At 36.2% G+C, this 18102-nt stretch overlaps 2 protein-coding genes across 2 annotated transcripts; both read left to right on the top strand.

Annotated features, from left to right (window-relative positions):
* The first annotated feature begins 7967 nt into the window (after nucleotides 1-7967).
* LOC110709705 (serine/threonine-protein kinase PEPKR2-like) lies at nucleotides 7968-11363 on the top strand. Its single transcript, XM_021887931.1, has 3 exons — nucleotides 7968-9108; nucleotides 10307-10603; nucleotides 10803-11363. Exons 1-3 carry the CDS (start codon nucleotides 8322-8324, stop codon nucleotides 11159-11161), a joined length of 1443 nt encoding a protein of 480 aa, XP_021743623.1. The 5' UTR covers nucleotides 7968-8321; the 3' UTR covers nucleotides 11162-11363.
* A 1134-nt stretch (nucleotides 11364-12497) lies between these two features.
* LOC110709606 (caffeine synthase 1-like) lies at nucleotides 12498-17847 on the top strand. Its single transcript, XM_021887819.1, has 4 exons — nucleotides 12498-13729; nucleotides 15718-16140; nucleotides 16561-16833; nucleotides 17118-17847. The coding sequence occupies exons 1-4, from the start codon at nucleotides 13655-13657 to the stop codon at nucleotides 17457-17459; spliced, it is 1113 nt and encodes a 370-aa protein (XP_021743511.1). The 5' UTR covers nucleotides 12498-13654; the 3' UTR covers nucleotides 17460-17847.
* Nucleotides 17848-18102: the final 255 nt, after the last annotated feature.

An 18102-nucleotide genomic window follows, 5' to 3' on the forward strand; every position in this document is an offset into this window, starting at 1 on the left:
GGCAATTTGAAACATTGCCTTGTCAAAGTCAGAGGCGACCATGGCTTTGGCAGCTTTTACCTCTTTATTCTTGGCGCTAATCGGCCTACGGAGGCCGTGTACACGGAGCATGGTCTGAAAAAAGAGAGCACCAGGCGTTAGATTTGCAAAAACAGGCGGCAGGAAAAGACATTCAACATTACAAAAATGCTAAATATACCTCGGAGAGGAGACCCATGATCCCGTCAAGGTCAAGGGTGCCAACTCCCTTGACCGCATCCCTCTCCTCTAGAGGGATGGCTTTAACCATAAACTTGGCCATTTGGACCAAGTCAGGTTCTTGGTGGCCGCCGGTATTCAAAAACAGTAAGTCAGAACAAAGAAGGAATATCAAAGAAGAATGGGACAAGGTTCGAGAGGGTTGGTTATACCTCTTGAAGGCCGGCTGTCCATAGGGACTTGTGTTTGATTTCCCCCACTTTGTGGGGTGCGCGACTGTTTTTTAGCCGCCAGCTTCCTGGCGAAGCCAGGCGTACTCCCAGTTGTCGCCTTCCGAACCTTTGAGTCCGGCTGTTGGGAGGAAGAGGGTTTGGACGAGCCCGTCTGCAAAAGTATATAAAAGTCAGCACTGGCAAAAAGAGGATTTCAAAGAGAAACTCGAAAGATCAGAAACTCACTATGGGCGTCTCCTTGGCAGGAGAATCAGATGAGGTCCGCTTGAGGCTCATTATGGAGGTTCGAAGAAGGGCGGCCGCCTTCTTAGATGCGGAGATGTTGTCCATAGCTTCGACTGAAAATAGACAACAAAGTGTTAGTAAAACTTGAGAAAGTTAATCAAATGACGCATATACAGGCATAAGAGGCCGGCTACCTCTGGAGGTCCGACTACTCAGGCCACAGGCGACCAAAAAATATTCATCGTACAGCCATTAGAATTTGGGAACGCAGTTCAAAGGCACTTGATCCCATAAACCAGTAGTAGAGTTGGCCCTAATCTCTACTTTGAAGAGTCCTCGGTCAAGGATTTCTTCCCTTTCCTGACGAGGAACAGGCGGCATGCTAGGACCGCCTGCAAGAAGAGGCGAATCCCTATTCCACCTATTGTACCACTTGTTCAGGAGCTTGTCAGGACTGAAGACTAGGAGGAAAGTATTTCTCCAATCTTTCCACTTATTTTCTTTCCCCCTAGTCATCAAATAGCCTTTGTGGCTTGTTATTTGGTACCAGCCGGTACCTCTTGCTTTGGGGGTTCGGCTTAAATAGTTCATATGGGCGAACGCCTCAAAATTCGGCTCTACCCCGTGAATCTTGTTGGAATATTTAGATTGTTGTTTAGGTTGCGCGCTCGCGAACCATGAGTAGCGTCCGCGCTGAGGTCGCGCCTAAACCGCGGACCTCACTGGAATTTGGATATTTGGAAGGGGGAAGTTGGTGCGGCCGCGCGTCTGGTGGCACGGCCGCGCATCATGGATGGCGTGCCCGCGCCTGTGGTCGCGCCTAAACCGCGTACCACTCTGCCTTCCTTTGTGAATTTCGTAAGTTCAGAAGAGGCGCGCCCGCTCCTGTTTAGGAGCGCCCGCGCCAGTCTTTTTTTTTTCGCGAAATTCTGACGGTTAAGTCTTTATTAAAAGGCTTGTTTTCAGATTCGAATATACACAAAAAATTTCTCTTCTTCTCTCCATAAGTATTCTCTACTATTTTCTCTCAGAATCCTTGCAAACTTTTGTGAGAAAACTCTTGCAATCATTCCAAAATATTGTGAATTTGTTCATCTTTGTTTCGATTCTTTGTGCTAAGAACGAAAAGGGCTGTCAATTGTATCTTAAAGGGAATCTCCGGAATAACCCAAGCACCGTGTGGGGGAAATTAATCCCTTTAGGAAAGTATTCATACGCCTTTGACAGTGTATCAAGGTCGTAGTCTCAAGGGGCATTGCTATTCTCATGTTCATGTGTGTTTGATCGGCTTGGTGTTAAGGCAAGTGTAATTAAACTTCACATTAGTGCTGTCTCTAGAAATTTACTGTAATTTCTTAAATTTATTAATACTTGATTGTAACACATCGTGTTGTGTTTGAATTATTGCAATACATTATTGTTTTGTAATCATATAATTTAGGTTTTGTTCCCACACATACTTTAAGTATTTTGCTTGATTGCATTTTACTGTAAAACCTAACACATCTCACATCCGGCTACGTAGCCAAGGATGTTGAACTAAGAATTGGGAGCTAACTACCATAGCCCCACCTCGTATCCATCAAGGATTTATTGAGCTGCCGGATGTAAGGGAAATCGGAGTCCAGCCTTAATGGCCGCCTCATAGCAGCCAAAACAGGCGTCCCCGTAACTAGACCCTGCATGCCAGACGACTGTATCTTCAGCATTCGGCATAAATAACTCAAAAGTTGGACCCATCACATGGTCCGAGAGAAAAGTCTCTATTCGCTCCTTCATAGCCTTGATTCGTCCTTTTGGGACGTGACAGTAATAAGGGGTGTTTAACTCCCTATGGGAGGAAGATGGTTCTGACCAGTCATCCCCCTTTTCAGCCACATGAGAACGTCTCGCCTCATGTAAACGAGAATGCCTCTCTTTCGAACTTAGAGAAAGGCGGCTAGAAGAGCTGGCTTCGGACTCACTATCAGAGGAGCTCGACTCCCCTCTCCCTGAGGGGGCCGACCCCTCTTCTTCAGAAGGAGCCGACTACTGACCAGCTAAGTCAACTGTAAAATGGGAAGCAGCCACCTTGGCCCCCTCCTCAGAGCTCTCGGCAGCAGAGCCACCTCGGGTCCCGGCGGTATCGGGCATCTGGTCCGATAGCTCGCTAACTTGAACCCGGAATGAAGAGCCATCAGAGTTTTCAATCCTCTTTGTTCTTTTGGTTCTTGCCATAATGTCCTGCATAGATACAAAGACAGTTGGATTCCGTGACTTGCGCAAAGTTTGAAGTACTGCAGGGCAGTCGGCACCCCTAGTCCTAGACTCAGCCGTCCCTAGTGACCAGCTGATTACTAACCTAGGCCGTGCCGGATGCTTTTGAGGCCTCATTTTCAAAAAGAAAGAAAAAATGCAAAAGCAAAGCAGAAAAGGACAAAGGAACATAAAACTTAAGTTCTGAAAGGAAGCTTGATCGAACAGGCGTCTAATAAAAGCAGGCGGTTGGTAAAATCAGTCGTCTAGAAAATTAGAGCTCAAGTTCAGGGGTTCAAGAAGTCTCTTGCAAAGTTCGCAAAATGTGAACAAAAGACTTGGTCAACATGCCCTTATATAGGGTAAAATGAGAATGCGAAGGGTCACTCCCAAAATTTGAAATAAGGCGGGAAAAACTCTCGGCCTATCACGGGACGACACTTGTAGCAGGCCGTCGCCTGTTACAGGCCGACACCTGTCACAGGTGACATGCGACCAGTCACGTGCCACCTGTGAGGGGCAAATGATTAGGGGATTTTCCTCGCCCAATCAGTGTGCGCCACGTGGACCAATCAGGTCCTGCCAAGTGTCCCCCATTTGGACCTATCAGGGCTTGCCACGTGGCATACGACCATTTGTCCACCATGGACCAGTCATGCCATGCCGCGTGGCCTAATGACTGCCATCTTGGAAAGAGGCCACCTAGGCCCAATTCCTGAGGGAAGCCCAGTCAGTTCTACGGTTTACCAAAAACCCTAGAATTAGGCACGCATCTCGAGGCTATAAATACCGTTATTAAGCCTCCATTAAAGACTAATCCAGAATTAATTGCTCTCACCTGGAGAAGCCTAAACACACTAATCACTCCTCCCCTTGAGGAGCCAGATCTCCCACCTTTACTTTTCCGCACTTAATTACTCCTCAAAAAAGTACTAACTTGACCGTCGGAGGCGGAACTCCCATCACCCGGAATCTCCGTTGTTTTGCAGGTACAAGCGCAAGGATACCAGTCCCGAAATTGTAACTCTCTCGCGGGATATCAGGAAACCCCGAAATACTTACTATCCCGGTGATGATTTTTTTAGTAAACTTTTAGTAAAATCTTAATATTCCACTATTATATAATTGACGGGTCTTTTTATTTTAGTAAAATCTTAATATGTGAGACTAATAAAGTAAGCTAATTTAATAATTATGTGTGTATATAAATATCTATAAAGTATACAGAATTATTTTATAGATAGAATATAGTAGTTTTACAAGTATCTTGCTAGAAGTTGTTCTTTAGGTAATATATTCTATAGAATTTTTTATTAATCCAATCACATAATATACGTAGTAATATATTCGATATAATAAAAATTTGCGGGATAATAAATTCCTTTTAAATATATAGTTATAGATTTTTTTTACCTCACTCTTTTTTTTTTTTTTTTTTTTTTTTTTTTTTTTGGGTTAATGAGATTCATCTTAAAAAATAATCTAATTAGTATGTGTTAATATTTTACGAGAATGCTATTTTGTGACATTTGGTACCATTGTTAGTATAGAATCTGATACCGTGTAGTACTATAGCTCTTGCAAGCAACGTAACAAAAAGGTTGATTATGAAGGAGGTGGAAAGTATTAGTGCGACAAGTTTAACGCACATGTCAAATCTGCACCACCAAGGTACTTTTTCGAAAAATAGTACATGGTTATATAAAAATTTTAAATACTAAGTACTTTTGTAATATAATCTACAATATTAAATTTCTATTAGTGGTAGATACAAAGTGACTGTAACAATTGAAGATGATGGCAGAATAACAACTTTTGTCCTGTTTGATCGTGAAATATTTCAAATTCTGCAAATATCAGCAATGGATTTGAAGGATAAGCTATCAAAGGTAATTGAAAATATGAGTACAACATTTTTGAGCTTTAATACTCATATTATTTGACTAGCCGACCGTACCCTTCTTTGTTCAATCATTCTAATACAACATACAGTATACATTTTCTTATTCATAACTTTATTGGTGGGCTTAAATCTTAAAAATAAAAGATAGAAGTAACTATTAGTAGTAGTTTTATATAATATATAGTTATAGATTTTTTTTATTTTTTATTTTTTATGCAGAAAGGTAAAAGTGATCCATATCCAAAAGAACTTGATTTACTTTTGGACAAAAAATTATTGTTCAAGGTTCATATTTCAAAGTACAATCTCGAAATAAATTGGGATAAGTTTATAGTCCTCAAAATAAGTAATGATGAGAAATTAACAAAATCCTTTTTGGAAGTCAATAGTAATGAGGTCGCGGGGGTAAGGATAGATTGACGTATTATGTTCAATTACGATGCAAGTATTGTATTTTTTTTTTATTATTTTCAAGAAGATGATGTCAATGTTCAGTCTTTCAATAAATTAAAAGAAGTTTCGCCTGGCCTGAAAAAGATAAGGTAAAATTTTACTATATAAAAAGTTGCTACATAATTAAGTATATGATGTTGTTTAAAAATAATTGATTTATGTACTTAAAAATCATGAAATTTATATTATAGGAATCTACATCTGTGATTTGTGATAATGGGATCCAAGTGTTTTCTTAATCACTCTAACAAAAAGACCTATTTGGTTAGCAATTTATTATTATGAAATACTACAATAATACTTAATTATTTTTTAAAGGCAAAAAAAAAAAAAAAATGGTGCTACAAAATAATTTAAGTACCTAAAAAACATGCATTAAGATTTTAAAAAAAAAAACAAAAAAAGCTAAACATATAATTTTATAATGTAAAGTACACGGTCTCAATTAGATACAAAACATAAGGTTTTCATTAAATGATTTAAAATTTTGTGACCACATTAAGAAACGGAGAGAGCATTTTATTATGTTGATTAAACCAAAAGTAAATCTAAAAGATAAAATGTGTAAAGGCCATAAACCTTTTTATTTATATCTCTAAATCTAAATTTTTTTATTCAACATTGAATTAAAATTATGATACACAGTATCATGATAAGATGGGTACATATTATTGTGAATGAATAATCAAATAATGTAAAAAATATCACTATTGTGCATTAAGCTAACTTTAGTTTCGATTGTGTGAGATTTAATATTTGAACTTTTATATCCGTGCAATTTCACGGGTATTATACTAGTAATGTCTAAACATTGAGGAGATACATCGTTTTGAGGCATCGTCCGGGTCTAAAAACTACGAGAGCAGGAAAGGAGGTAACAATCGAAAAGTTCATTGGAGATCGTGGGATGATATGTGTACTCCAAAATGTTTTGGAAGAATGGGTTTCAAGGATTTGGAGATCTTCAATGTTGCTCTTCTCGGGAAACAAGCTTGGAGATTAGTTCAAAGGGAAGATTCTTTACTTGGAAGAGTCATGAAAGCAAAGTATTATCCCCATAGCTCGTTCCTTGAAGCCTCTCTGGGCTATGGCGGAAGCTATTCGTGGAGTAGCGTTTGGAGCTCTAAAGCTCTAATAAGGAGGGTATGATATGGAGGATTGGGACCGGTGTTAATGTTAATATTTGGTCGGATCCTTGGTTAGCCAATGAGGAGGGGCGATTTGTTACTAGTAATGTGGCCTAAGGTGTGAACCAAGTGTGTGATCTTGTGGATTTTTCGAGAATGGAATGGAATGAAGAACTTATCTCTAATGTCTTCAACGATAGGGATAAGAAGTGCATACTTTCGATCCCTTTGAGCCTTAGAGCTCCAAGTGATAAGCTTACTTGGGCATTCTCTAAGGATGGGGAGTATTCTACGAAAACATCATATATGTTGGGTAAAGGCTACAACTTTGATGCTTTCCATCGTGCTTTGGTTGAAATTTGGAGGCTTGATGCATCCCCAGAAGTGCGACACTTTCTTTGGTGCGTTTGCACTAATACTTTACCTACTAAACGGCTGCTGAAGTTTCGCCACTTAGTTGACAGTGCTAGATGCCCGTGGTGTGGTGTTGAGGATGAGACAACTACACATGCCTTGTTTGATTGCTCTAAAGTTCATGATATGTAGGAGGAAAATGGTTCCTCGATATTGTTACAAGAGGGGAGATAGCTTGTGTGATATGATTGCTAGCTGGAAGAGTACGGATACCAAGCTCACTCAACAAGCTACATACCTTGCTTGGATAATTTGTGGGGAGAGGAACCACAAGGTTTTTTTATGGAGGGTGTAACCCTGATGAAGTTTTGCTCGCTAGACTAACAAGATTGGTGGATGAATTTGGAGCCTATGGTAAGAAAATCTACCCAGCAACCCCTAGAAGACACCCTTCAACTTGCAAGACATGGCAGCCTCCACCTAATGGTTGTGTGAAGGTTAATGCAGATGCAGTTGTTGGCAGTGATGGATGGGTTGGCATGGGGGTCGTTGCTTGTGATTTTGAAGGAAAGGTGTTGTTTGCAGCAACTAGGAGAGTTTGGGCTTGGTGGTCACCTGACATTGCTGAAGGTAAGGCACTCCTCTTGGCTGTTAAGCTTGCGAAGCAACATGGGTATGGTGATGTTATCCTTGAATCCGATTGTCAAGTCTTGGTGAACCGTCTCTTGAAGGAAGCAGTCTTTTTCACAGATTTAGATAATGTGCTAGGAGATATTCTATTTTTGAGTAGTGCTTTTAACTCTTTAGTTTGGTCTCATGTAAAAAGGGATGGGAATCTTGTAACTCATCACCTAGCTAAGTTAGTGTCGTTTGGCCTAGTGTGGAACAAGTCTGGAAGAATCACTGTCCCGCAGAGATCTCTCCTTATGTACTCTCGGACATTTTGTCTATGAATTAATGCACTAGCTTTGCGTTTCCCTCGAAAAAAAAAAAACAACGAGTATATTGCCTAATAAAAACAAAAAAAAAAATTGCCTAACAGACTAAGGCCTTGTTCTTTTGAGCTTTTGGGTAAAGCAGAGCAGAAATTAGCAGAGCAGGTTTTAGTAGAGCAGAGAAGAGCAGAGCAAATTTTAATAGAGCTGAGTAGAACAGAGCAGCTCAAAAGAACATAGCCTAACAATGCCTTAGTATTGCTTTTTTTCTTTTTTGGTAAGTATATGCTCGTAGCCTTGTTCTACGTATATCCTTATTCTTGGCAACTTTTTTTCGGTTAAATTTCACATTCCCTACCAAAACATATTCCCAAATCTAACCTCCGCGCAACTTTACTCTGATGTCTGATCCCCCGCATCTTCACGTAATCTCTCACCAAATTTCTCCCCCTTTTCTTCAATCTTCCGTTTCTGCAAACCCTCAATTTTCTGATTCCCACCGCATTGATCCGCAGGTTTGTGCTTTTCTTGCCCTAGAAATCGATTTATATTATTGGGTTATTACCGAAATTAGGGTTGATTAATTGGTATATCTTAATTCGATCGATATATTAGTTTGGATTTTGATGGCAATGTTGTTGTTATAATTCGAACAATAATGATGAATAAGAAGAAAAGAAAAGGAAGCGGAATTGATGATGATTGTGAAAACCTAATTAAGACTCCAATTAATCCGTTGCAATTGATTAATGAAGATAGAGGGTCGATTATTAGGGCACATTTATCGCTTGAAGATTGTTCTAGGTTGAAGAAGAAGTGTAAAGAAGATGTGGGTAGTAATAATGTTTTTGATGGATCATCATGTGTTAGAAATAGAATTGTTGGGGTTTCGACTGTTCCCCCTTCGATTGGATTGTCGTATGTCGAACCGAGTCGGGGTTTGAAGAGGAAGATTGGGTGTATTGATGTTGCTACACAAATTGGTAGCAGGAAGAATAAGCTTGAGGATGATTATGTTATGATCAAGACTATAGGGCAGGGGAAATTCGGGTCGGTTTGGTTGTGTAGGTGTAAGGCGAGTGGGCGCGAATATGCGTGTAAGACATTGAAGAAAGGTGAAGAGACGGTGCATAGGGAAGTCGAGATAATGCAGCATTTATCAGGGCATCCTGGGATTGTGATGTTGAATGCAGTGTATGAGGATTCTGATTGTTTTCATCTTGTGATGGAGTTGTGTTCCGGGGGCAGGTTGGTTGATGAGATGAAGGAGAATAGGTGCTCGGAACAACGAGCTGCGCATATATTGAAGGAATTGATGCTTGTGATCAAGTACTGTCATGAGATGGGAGTTGTGCATAGAGATATAAAGCCGGAGAATATATTGCTTACAAGTTCAGGGAAGATGAAACTTGCTGATTTTGGCTTGGCTGTCAGAGTTGCTAGTGGTAAATCTCTTAAAACTTCTGCTGTTCAATATCATTAATCATGTATGTTAGTTGTTATCTGGATGATACATTCTGGTGCTTTCCCGTTGTTTCTGGTATTGAATGTTACAGGAAAAATAAGGTGTGTGATTTGAAAATGCGATCTTGAATATTGAAAAGAGTTATATGTTGTAAGCTTGCGTACGATTTGAAGTATGTGCTTGGCAAGTAACAAACTCATGTTGCCTGCACCCTGGAATGTGCTTTTGTGAACAATACTTGCATGATTTTTTATACGATTACGTCTATAGAAATTAGTAGCATGGAGCAATGCAATCATAATAATGCTGGCTGTAGATTGGTCATTAATGTATCCAATTTGGGAGTTCAGTATCTGTAGATGGTTTTTGCTTCCTTAAGTCTCTCTTAGGCTCTTATCAGATGTTTGCTACAAAAAGTATTGCCTGTGGACTTGTCATTCGTTTGATTCATTCATTGTGCAGTGTCCAAAATAACTGACCAATTGTTATTTGTTTTTCCTTTGTTTTATGCTTGCTGGGTTTTTTTAAACTTGTGTTTCATCTGCAAATTCACACTGCATGCAAAATCTGTCCATTTTGTTATGTGATATTTTTTCACGAGACATGGAGTATATGAGTATGATATTTTTCGTTGAATAGCACATAATTGTCACTGCTGGAAAATAGTTGTGCGGAAGTAGTAGTGGGCTATTTTATATCTGGAGAGGAAATGCGATAAAATGGCGTTGATGGTAAAATACTTGAGTGGAACTTGATTATCCTGTATTCATTACATTGCTTCATATTAGATCATGTAGTTACGTCGGTGATCATGCATTACCAACTTACAATAATTTTTACAATGTTTCTTGATTAATTTAGATAGTCTGATATCAATCTACTAGATTTTTCCTTAGTTGATTTCTAGATACATTCGATACTAGAATATACTAGATACTTTGATTACATGATTTTTCTAGATACTTTGGTTACATGATTTTTCTAGTTATTTTATATTAGATATTTTCTTAAGAGTAATTCAGATCATATTTAGATTAATATTTTAACAGTCACTTGTTTCTAAGCTGCAGTGTTCTGGTTCTGTGCGATGGTTTCTTCATTCTTTAGGTGTTGTGGATGCTATGCGTACTTTAGTCTTTACAAATTTTGGCTTGTATTCATTTTGTGTATGTGAACAGGTCAGAGCTTGACTGGAGTAGCTGGAAGTCCAGCCTATGTTGCACCTGAAGTACTCTCCGGAGCTTACCGGGAGAAAGTGGATATCTGGAGTGCTGGCATTCTCCTTCATGCCCTTTTGACAGGCTCTCTTCCATTCCAAGGGAAGTCAATAGAAACGGTTTTTGAGGCAATCAAGAATAATAAACTAGATTTCCACTCTGGCGAATGGCTGTCGGTTTCCAAACTTGCACGAGATTTAGGTGAGAAAATGTTGACGAGGGATGTTTCAGAAAGGATTTCAGCAGATGAAGTTCTTGGTAAGTGTTTTTTTTATATTACTTATGTATAAGCTCTTTTCAACAAACAAAGTTCTTGTTAATCTAATTATGGGTGGGAGAAACTATCATAGGAACTTTAGGAAGTATGACAACTTTTTTTTGACAAATAAGTTAATACTTTAATTTCCGGATGGAAGAGTACTTTAATACAATGTTTTCCTTGATTTGTATTTTTCAGGGCATCCATTTATAATGTTCTATACAGAGAGGACATTAAAATCGCTTTCCATCAAGTCTAATTCAAGAAATGTATCAGTGACTCCTTCCCACCAATCAGACAAAACCTCGTTGCCTGAATCACACAAACTCCTGCCTAGCTCTTGCCCATCAAATGAGAATTTAGATCCGGCTGTAACAACCAAGCATCTCGTGACTTGTGATACTGACAAGCAAGATGACTGTGGTCTAATGGATGTACTTGTAGTAGCAATCTCACAAGTTAGGATTTCAGAACCGAAAAGAAGTAGGCTGTGCTTCTCCGACAGCAGCTCAGTCCAACTGCAGTATTCTTCTAACAGCCTCTGTAAAGCATTCTAATTTAGTTGGCTGACATAGCTAACTTTATTTTCTCCTCTTAATATTGGATAGGGTGGTTGTAATTAGCTTTATGGAAGCTGTAGCATCAATTTAATGTCTCTAATCAACCTAATTGGCTCTGTGTAATGAGCTCACTGTCATTGTAATCCAAACAGTACACTTGATCATGTATATAATCACTTGATTATGCTCATTGCAATCACCATACGTTAATACGTGAACTCTATTGTGAAGCCACAACAATGGTGAATTCGCATCCCTCCTTAGTTCTTACTACTGAGGCAAATGACTGGATCATAAAATGACTGATCTATGTTCTTACTCTCTCCATTCCTACTTGATGGTCATGTTTAAAATGTTTTTGTCAGAGAAAAGCATAACAACCAAAAAGGAATGATAGAATACTACTCGTATTTATTACAACATTTTCTTATTTGCGTATGATTTTGCTCTACCCTCTTCTCTTCATACGAGTGCTTTTATTTTCCTCATCTCTCCCCTCAATTCCTGATCGTATGGGCTTCACAAAATCCGCGAATTGCCTATGTATTGCTATATTTATGCTTAAGCAAAGCTTCTCTGATAATAATTCCTTTTTATTTCCTTCATTTGGCTAAACATTATTACACCTCAACGTCCGTATATACTGCATCATTTGCTGAAGTCTGTAAATTGTCAATTCTGAATTGACGATGATTGAGAAAAACACGAGCATATCAAACTTGAATTGGGCCATATATACAATATGATGTATGTTAGGCCTAGCTATTTTTTGTTGGCATGTGCTCATAGATTTATTATTCTGTTTGATTTTATATACTCTGTACTAAGATTAATCCATTGATTCGAAATTCATTTACGGAGTAACATTAACAATGAAAAATAAAGATTATCGTAATTATTCAATAACATGATAAGTGAAACTAAGATGAATTAAGCATGGTCGTACTATGATAAGACCTATGAGTTAGACCAATTTAACAATAATAATTCCCTTTTAACCTCAAACTAACATACAATAATTAGGAATTCAGGACCATAACTTTGCTTTTATTTCTGGTATAAAAGTAGAATACGAAGTATATGATAAGCATGCAATAATGTGGACAAGTCTACACTATAATACGGAGTAGGACATTAGGACATGGATGGTAATAACCAAACTTCTATTTATGTTGAAAGGATCTTAAGAATTCAACCAATTGATCGTCAAGAATGTGTTTCACATAAATGATAAAACTATAAAATTAATAATTAATAATAATTTTTCTGCTTTCATACAGATAAAGAAAATCAACAAGCACATGTAGTATATTTCAAATTAAGGTAGGCGGAAAATACATTATTTGGATAATGTACATCCTTATCGATCCTTTGTATGATCTCTAGTTTGGTGGCCTTCTAAATTGATCGAATGCACAAGTTTTAGTCTTCATTGGTGAGCTTTCAAGATTTTGTAAATCGAATGTCATATTGTCGTGTACAATATGTATGCCCAGCTGCCATAATTGGTGGTTAACGACATAAAATAACTTTTTTTTTTTTTTTTTTTTTTTTTTTTTTTACAAATACTAATATTATATTCTCGGCCTATTTAGTGGTGCTTGTTAGTTTAAATGAAATATCGTTATAGAATTATTTGGTTAGCAAAATCATAAGAAGTCCTACTTTTTACGAAGTTACATACTTTCTACAAAAGAAAGTTGTTAAAATAGGTATTAGGCCCACCCTACTACTTAATTAAGTAAGTAGAATTTCTCATGGGAGACTCTTATTCTGCTCAACAAAATAACATTTTTGCTATAGAAAAAATATATAAGTACATTGAAAATAATTTATCCTAGGAAATTTGCTTCATAATTTTTTACAAATTTTTGATTAACGTATCTATGGACTACTCCCTTCTTGTTTATATGTTACTTGTTAGTCTTATTTCATTCTTTGTACAATTTACACTTTAAAGTTTAAAATACTATAAATGTATCAATATACGAAGTATATATGAATCAAACGAGGTCTCATACTTTCACGTGTGCAATGTATGTGTTTTATTTTCTTATATTGACTAAATTAAATATCATCAAGGATTAAGGTTTAATCAGAGTTCTTTTTTAATTCATTGCCTTAAAAAAAAAAAAAAAAAATCACCCAGAAATAGCGTAAACCACTTGATTTTCCATGAGCTGGAATATATTCAACGAACCAAAAATTGCCGACAATTAAGATCCTCATTTGGCACTCCGCACATGATATAATCTGACGACCAGCCCATTTAATTTGCAACGTTGTTAATACAACACAAATAAACAATAAAATTTTCTAACAATTAAAAAAGACAAGTAGACAACACGGTGTGAATAGGTTGTTTAAAATGGCTCGTTCCATCAAATGAACTTCTATTTATAGAAGAGGGTTTTGGCCAATATTAATTAAAAGAAAGGAAAGAAAAAAAGAAGAGCACTTAATTAAAAGAAAGCTAGAAATTAAAAGCAAATGAGAATGGAGGAGTTTTTCCACATGACTACAGGTGATGGGGAGCTCAGTTATGCTAAAAATTCTTCTGTTCAGGTAACTCATTACAATTTAATCTTGATTTTTCTCCAATTAATTAATGTTACTAATCTTAATTTGATTATATATTGTTTAACTTGAAATAAAAGTTTAGGTCTTTTAGTAAACTAGCACATTATTATATGGTACCCATGATTCGTTATACAATCTTGTTATTGTTTATAATTTTCATATTGTTGTTTGTTTTTAATGAACAAATTAAATTTAAGCATAAACATCAGTAAATTTCTATTGAAAATATTAAAGCATAAACATCAGTAAACTTGGTATATCATTAATTAATTTTGATTCATATTTAAATCCATGGAATAATATTTAGACCAACTCTTTTGGTTTGTTATCAATCAAAGCTTGACTCATTCACTTGGTAAAAATCTTATCTTAATTCCTAGAGGTTTTGTTATCAATAGGTTTGTTGAATCATCTAGTGATCTACATCCTGTCTATTGGATTGGGTTTATTGGTTTGCGCTACACTCATGTTATTATCAACAATAAGACATTAATCGTTACAAATATGATCAAAATTGACAAACTTTAGTGTGTAAACCAGTCTTCCTAGGTGAGCTTTCAAGGTTGAATTGTATACGTATATGTGGCTGCCACAATGGCTCGTGAATTTAATGAAATATACTACGTATATATATAGTTGTATAACATGTGAAATGTTTCACAAACAATCAATATATACCAAAGCAATAAAAACAACTTACACAAGCAAGAAAATTAAACGTAACGTAGATCACATTATATGACATGAAATAATGTTCTAACAACTGTACGTTGAGTAAGATGCTACATAAACAGGAAATAATAACTTGAGATATCGCCCATACATAAACAGAAAGCTTTAATGCACACAATTAAGTACTCCATAAATTAGTTTTGTTTCTGGGTGGTATTTCAAGTTATTACGTACACTTCGTTTTTCATTCTTAATTGACATTTTCTTCATAATTATCCTGTTTAGAAAAAAGAACATGAATGTAAATTAACGTGGACGACTAAGTGAATAAGTCTTTGATTATCAATTCAAGATACTGACTTTATTGGGAACACATTTTGATAGATTATTATAAATTTACTTTATACTTGGAATTAAATTTGAAATAATAATGTATTTTTGTAGAAATTTTATGAGAAATCACCTTATAAACCCCCCCCCCCCCCTCCTTTTTTTGAAACATTTTAAACCCTTTTTTTGTGTGTGAAAAACTACCTTTTTTTAAATGAATTGTTGTAAAAACCACATAATTTAGAATTTTTGCTGTAATTTGTCATCAACAACCGAGCAAATGATGACAATTGAATTGTTAATGGTTGAAGCTCATTTTCCTGCATGCAACAGGTGGTGAATTACAACATAAAGTTTAAATGTGATGATTTTTTACAACATTTTGTTTAATGTGGTTTTTAATAATAATAAGAATTTAAAAGGTGATTTTTGACAAATTTTCTTATTTTTTAATAATAATTTTATTATTTATATGGAAATAAGATATAAACATGACTGATGCAACTTGCAAGGTTTGAATCCACAACCTCATACTTGATTATCAAAGATTCATCCACTAATCTACGTCACGCAATATTACATGAATCGTTTCACGAAATCTAATAATGATTAAGAGTGGACAATAAAGAGCATATAATAACGAATAACACGGGGCATTATTGCTCAAGCTCAAATAATGAATCTTGATGTAAATAAACAGTTTAAATAAGAGATATTATAAATGGATATAAACAGCATACAATACTCAAGCTCAAATAATGAATCTTGATGCAAATAAGCTCAAACAGAATCAGCCATGCTTCTTGATGGGTGTGCCATGTCTATATATTTTAAAGAATTTTTTAAAACGAATTTTATGATGGAAATAGAACTGAGTGACTGGTATTTTGTTTGTTCATTTAAAATCACATACTTGAATAGCTTCGATTCAATATCATTCAAATGATAATCATATTCAATTATTGCAACAGAGGGAAGCGTTGTCAATGAACCAAGATATATTAGAGAGCACAATTCAATCTCTAATTTCAGAGCAAATTGGCTTATCTAAAGGTCTTAATATAGCTGATTTAGGATGTGGCGTAGGCCCAGCTCCTTTGACTCTAATATCATTAGTGATGGAAGTTGTGCAAAGGAAGTGCAAGGAATTGAAGCTCAATAATGAAACTCATCATCAAGTGTCTAAACTTCAAATGTACATGAATGACCTTCCCTCAAATGATTTCAACTTATTGTTCAAAGATTTGCTCAGTTTGAAGGTATTAAAAAGAAAAGATGATGGCGTGCCCTTGTGCTTCGTGATGGGTGTACCTGGTTCCTATTATGACGTACTTTTTCCTTGCAACACTTTGCATTTTGTTCATGCAAATTACACTCTTCACTGGTTGTCTAAGGTTCGTTTTCTTAGATTGTTTTACTTAATTTTCTTTTCTTAGAATATACCTAAATTGTAATCATGTGTAATATAATATCATATATCTTAAATTTGACAAGTTAAGCCTATCAATTTACGAGTCTCCCTCCCGGTTCCAAGAGATCCTGAGATCGATTCTCACCTCGCCCTTATGACTCTCTAAACACCAAAAAAATAAAATATTATGAGTCTTATGTATTTCATGTGAAAATATTATATAACAATAAAACAGAGTTTAACTAACACCATCTTCTAACATGACATAAACCATCTCATTATTTTTCTATCAAAATTTCTTGATTTTTTTGATGGAAAAACTTTTACAATTAAAATTTAAACTTATTATGATTTTTTGGTAATTAACAAGCGTTTTCATGACTTTGTGCTATGTATATTACAGGCACCACCAGGACTTTATGATGAGCAGGGCATGTCAATAAACAAGAGGAACATTTATATATCCGAAACAAGTTCTAGACCAGTTGCTATAGCTTATCGGGATCAATTTGAGCAAGACTTCATCCAGTTCCTCAAATGCCGCTCGAAAGAAGTGGTAACCAACGGGTCTATGCTCTTGACCCTTCGAGGTCGACCATGTTCTTCAGACTCGTTCACTTGGACATCATTTGAGTTCAAAATCTTTATTAAGGCTCTTACTTGCCTTGTTTCCGAGGTCTTACACTCCATCCGCTACTATCATTTTTCTTTTTTGTTTTTAATGTCAGTATGCCATACCTTTAGGGTTAAATATAAACATTCAATATTTTTTCTAAAATAATAAATTTATTAGTTTAGACAAAATCGTACATCAACTAGTATTTTTAATGCATCGATAACTAAAAGATATTCAACTTAACCCTTAGAAGTTAGTACTACGTACCTAAACCAAATTTCTATTAAATATTCAATTTGCTATATTAGGGCTACAATTGATAGCTAACCGTGAATGTTTTTCAGGGATTGATTAATGAAGAAATGCTCGACAATTTCGATTTCCCTTGCTATTTCGCAAACACAGAGGAACTTGAAAGCATAGTGAAAAAGGAAGGGTCATTTGAATTTGAAATTTCAAGGACAATGGTACTTGATATAGCACCTGAAGTTGAAGACAAATGGGAACGAGCTCAAATCATTTCGAACTTCATTAGAGCATTCTCCGAATCATTAGTATCGCGTCATTTTGGAGAAGACATAGTCACCCCTTTATATGATAAACTCATATATTATGCATTCCAACATTTGGATCATGCTCAACCTGCTCAGAACCACGCTGTTACAGTCTTGCTTAGAAAAAAATAAGCATCATTAGATTATAGTAAAAATTTCTTGTTTTTTTTTTTTTTTTCTCCCTTTTCCCCTGTTATTCATTCATAGTATAACACAATTTATAATTTAAATGCATATGTATTCATGTCTATCGTGAAACAAATTATTTTTTTTTTCCGAGGTAAAAGAGGGAATTAATTCATACGCAAAGAGTTAACATAGTTTGGTTGGCTTCCCATAGGATAGCCCAAAATTACATCCTGGGGATTTTCATCCCGTGCTACCATTACTAAGTCATTCTCCAAAGCATAAATACATATAGTAGGAGGAAGATCTACTATATTACAAATCTGGTTCAAAATATTTAAATTTCCTATTGTATCTTTCGCCAGGATGTCAGCCACCTTGTTTTTCCCTCTTTTCCCATAGTATAGCTTCACCTCAAGTAGTTCCTGCAACTCCAGCCTGCAAATATTCAATTTTGGTGTTAGCGTATAGGTAGAGTTGCTGTCATTTATATCTTCCACTAGGTATTTGTTGTCCGATTCCACACAACACTTACGCCACTCTTTTGCATGAATCCAACCCACTGCTAACAAGATGCCCTGTAATTCAGCATCCTTGGGTGAAGTAGAATAACCCTTCCATTGAAAACCACCTTTCCATTGGCCCTTCT

The sequence above is a fragment of the Chenopodium quinoa genome, unplaced genomic scaffold (genome assembly GCF_001683475.1).
Source record: "Chenopodium quinoa cultivar QQ74 unplaced genomic scaffold, ASM168347v1, whole genome shotgun sequence".
Classification (NCBI taxonomy): Eukaryota; Viridiplantae; Streptophyta; class Magnoliopsida; order Caryophyllales; family Amaranthaceae; genus Chenopodium; species Chenopodium quinoa.

Bases quoted from the DNA above. Each gene is read 5' to 3' on its own strand.
- LOC110709705 (XM_021887931.1), top strand. From the start codon at position 8,322: ATGATGAATAAGAAGAAAAGAAAAGGAAGCGGAATTGATGATGATTGT. The intron at 9,109-10,306 runs GTAAATCTCTTA...GTATGTGAACAG, and splicing joins GGCTGTCAGAGTTGCTAGTG to GTCAGAGCTTGACTGGAGTA. The intron at 10,604-10,802 runs GTAAGTGTTTTT...TGTATTTTTCAG, and splicing joins TTCAGCAGATGAAGTTCTTG to GGCATCCATTTATAATGTTC.
- LOC110709606 (XM_021887819.1), top strand. From the start codon at position 13,655: ATGAGAATGGAGGAGTTTTTCCACATGACTACAGGTGATGGGGAGCTC. The intron at 13,730-15,717 runs GTAACTCATTAC...TTATTGCAACAG, and splicing joins CTAAAAATTCTTCTGTTCAG to AGGGAAGCGTTGTCAATGAA. The intron at 16,834-17,117 runs GTCTTACACTCC...AATGTTTTTCAG, and splicing joins TTACTTGCCTTGTTTCCGAG to GGATTGATTAATGAAGAAAT.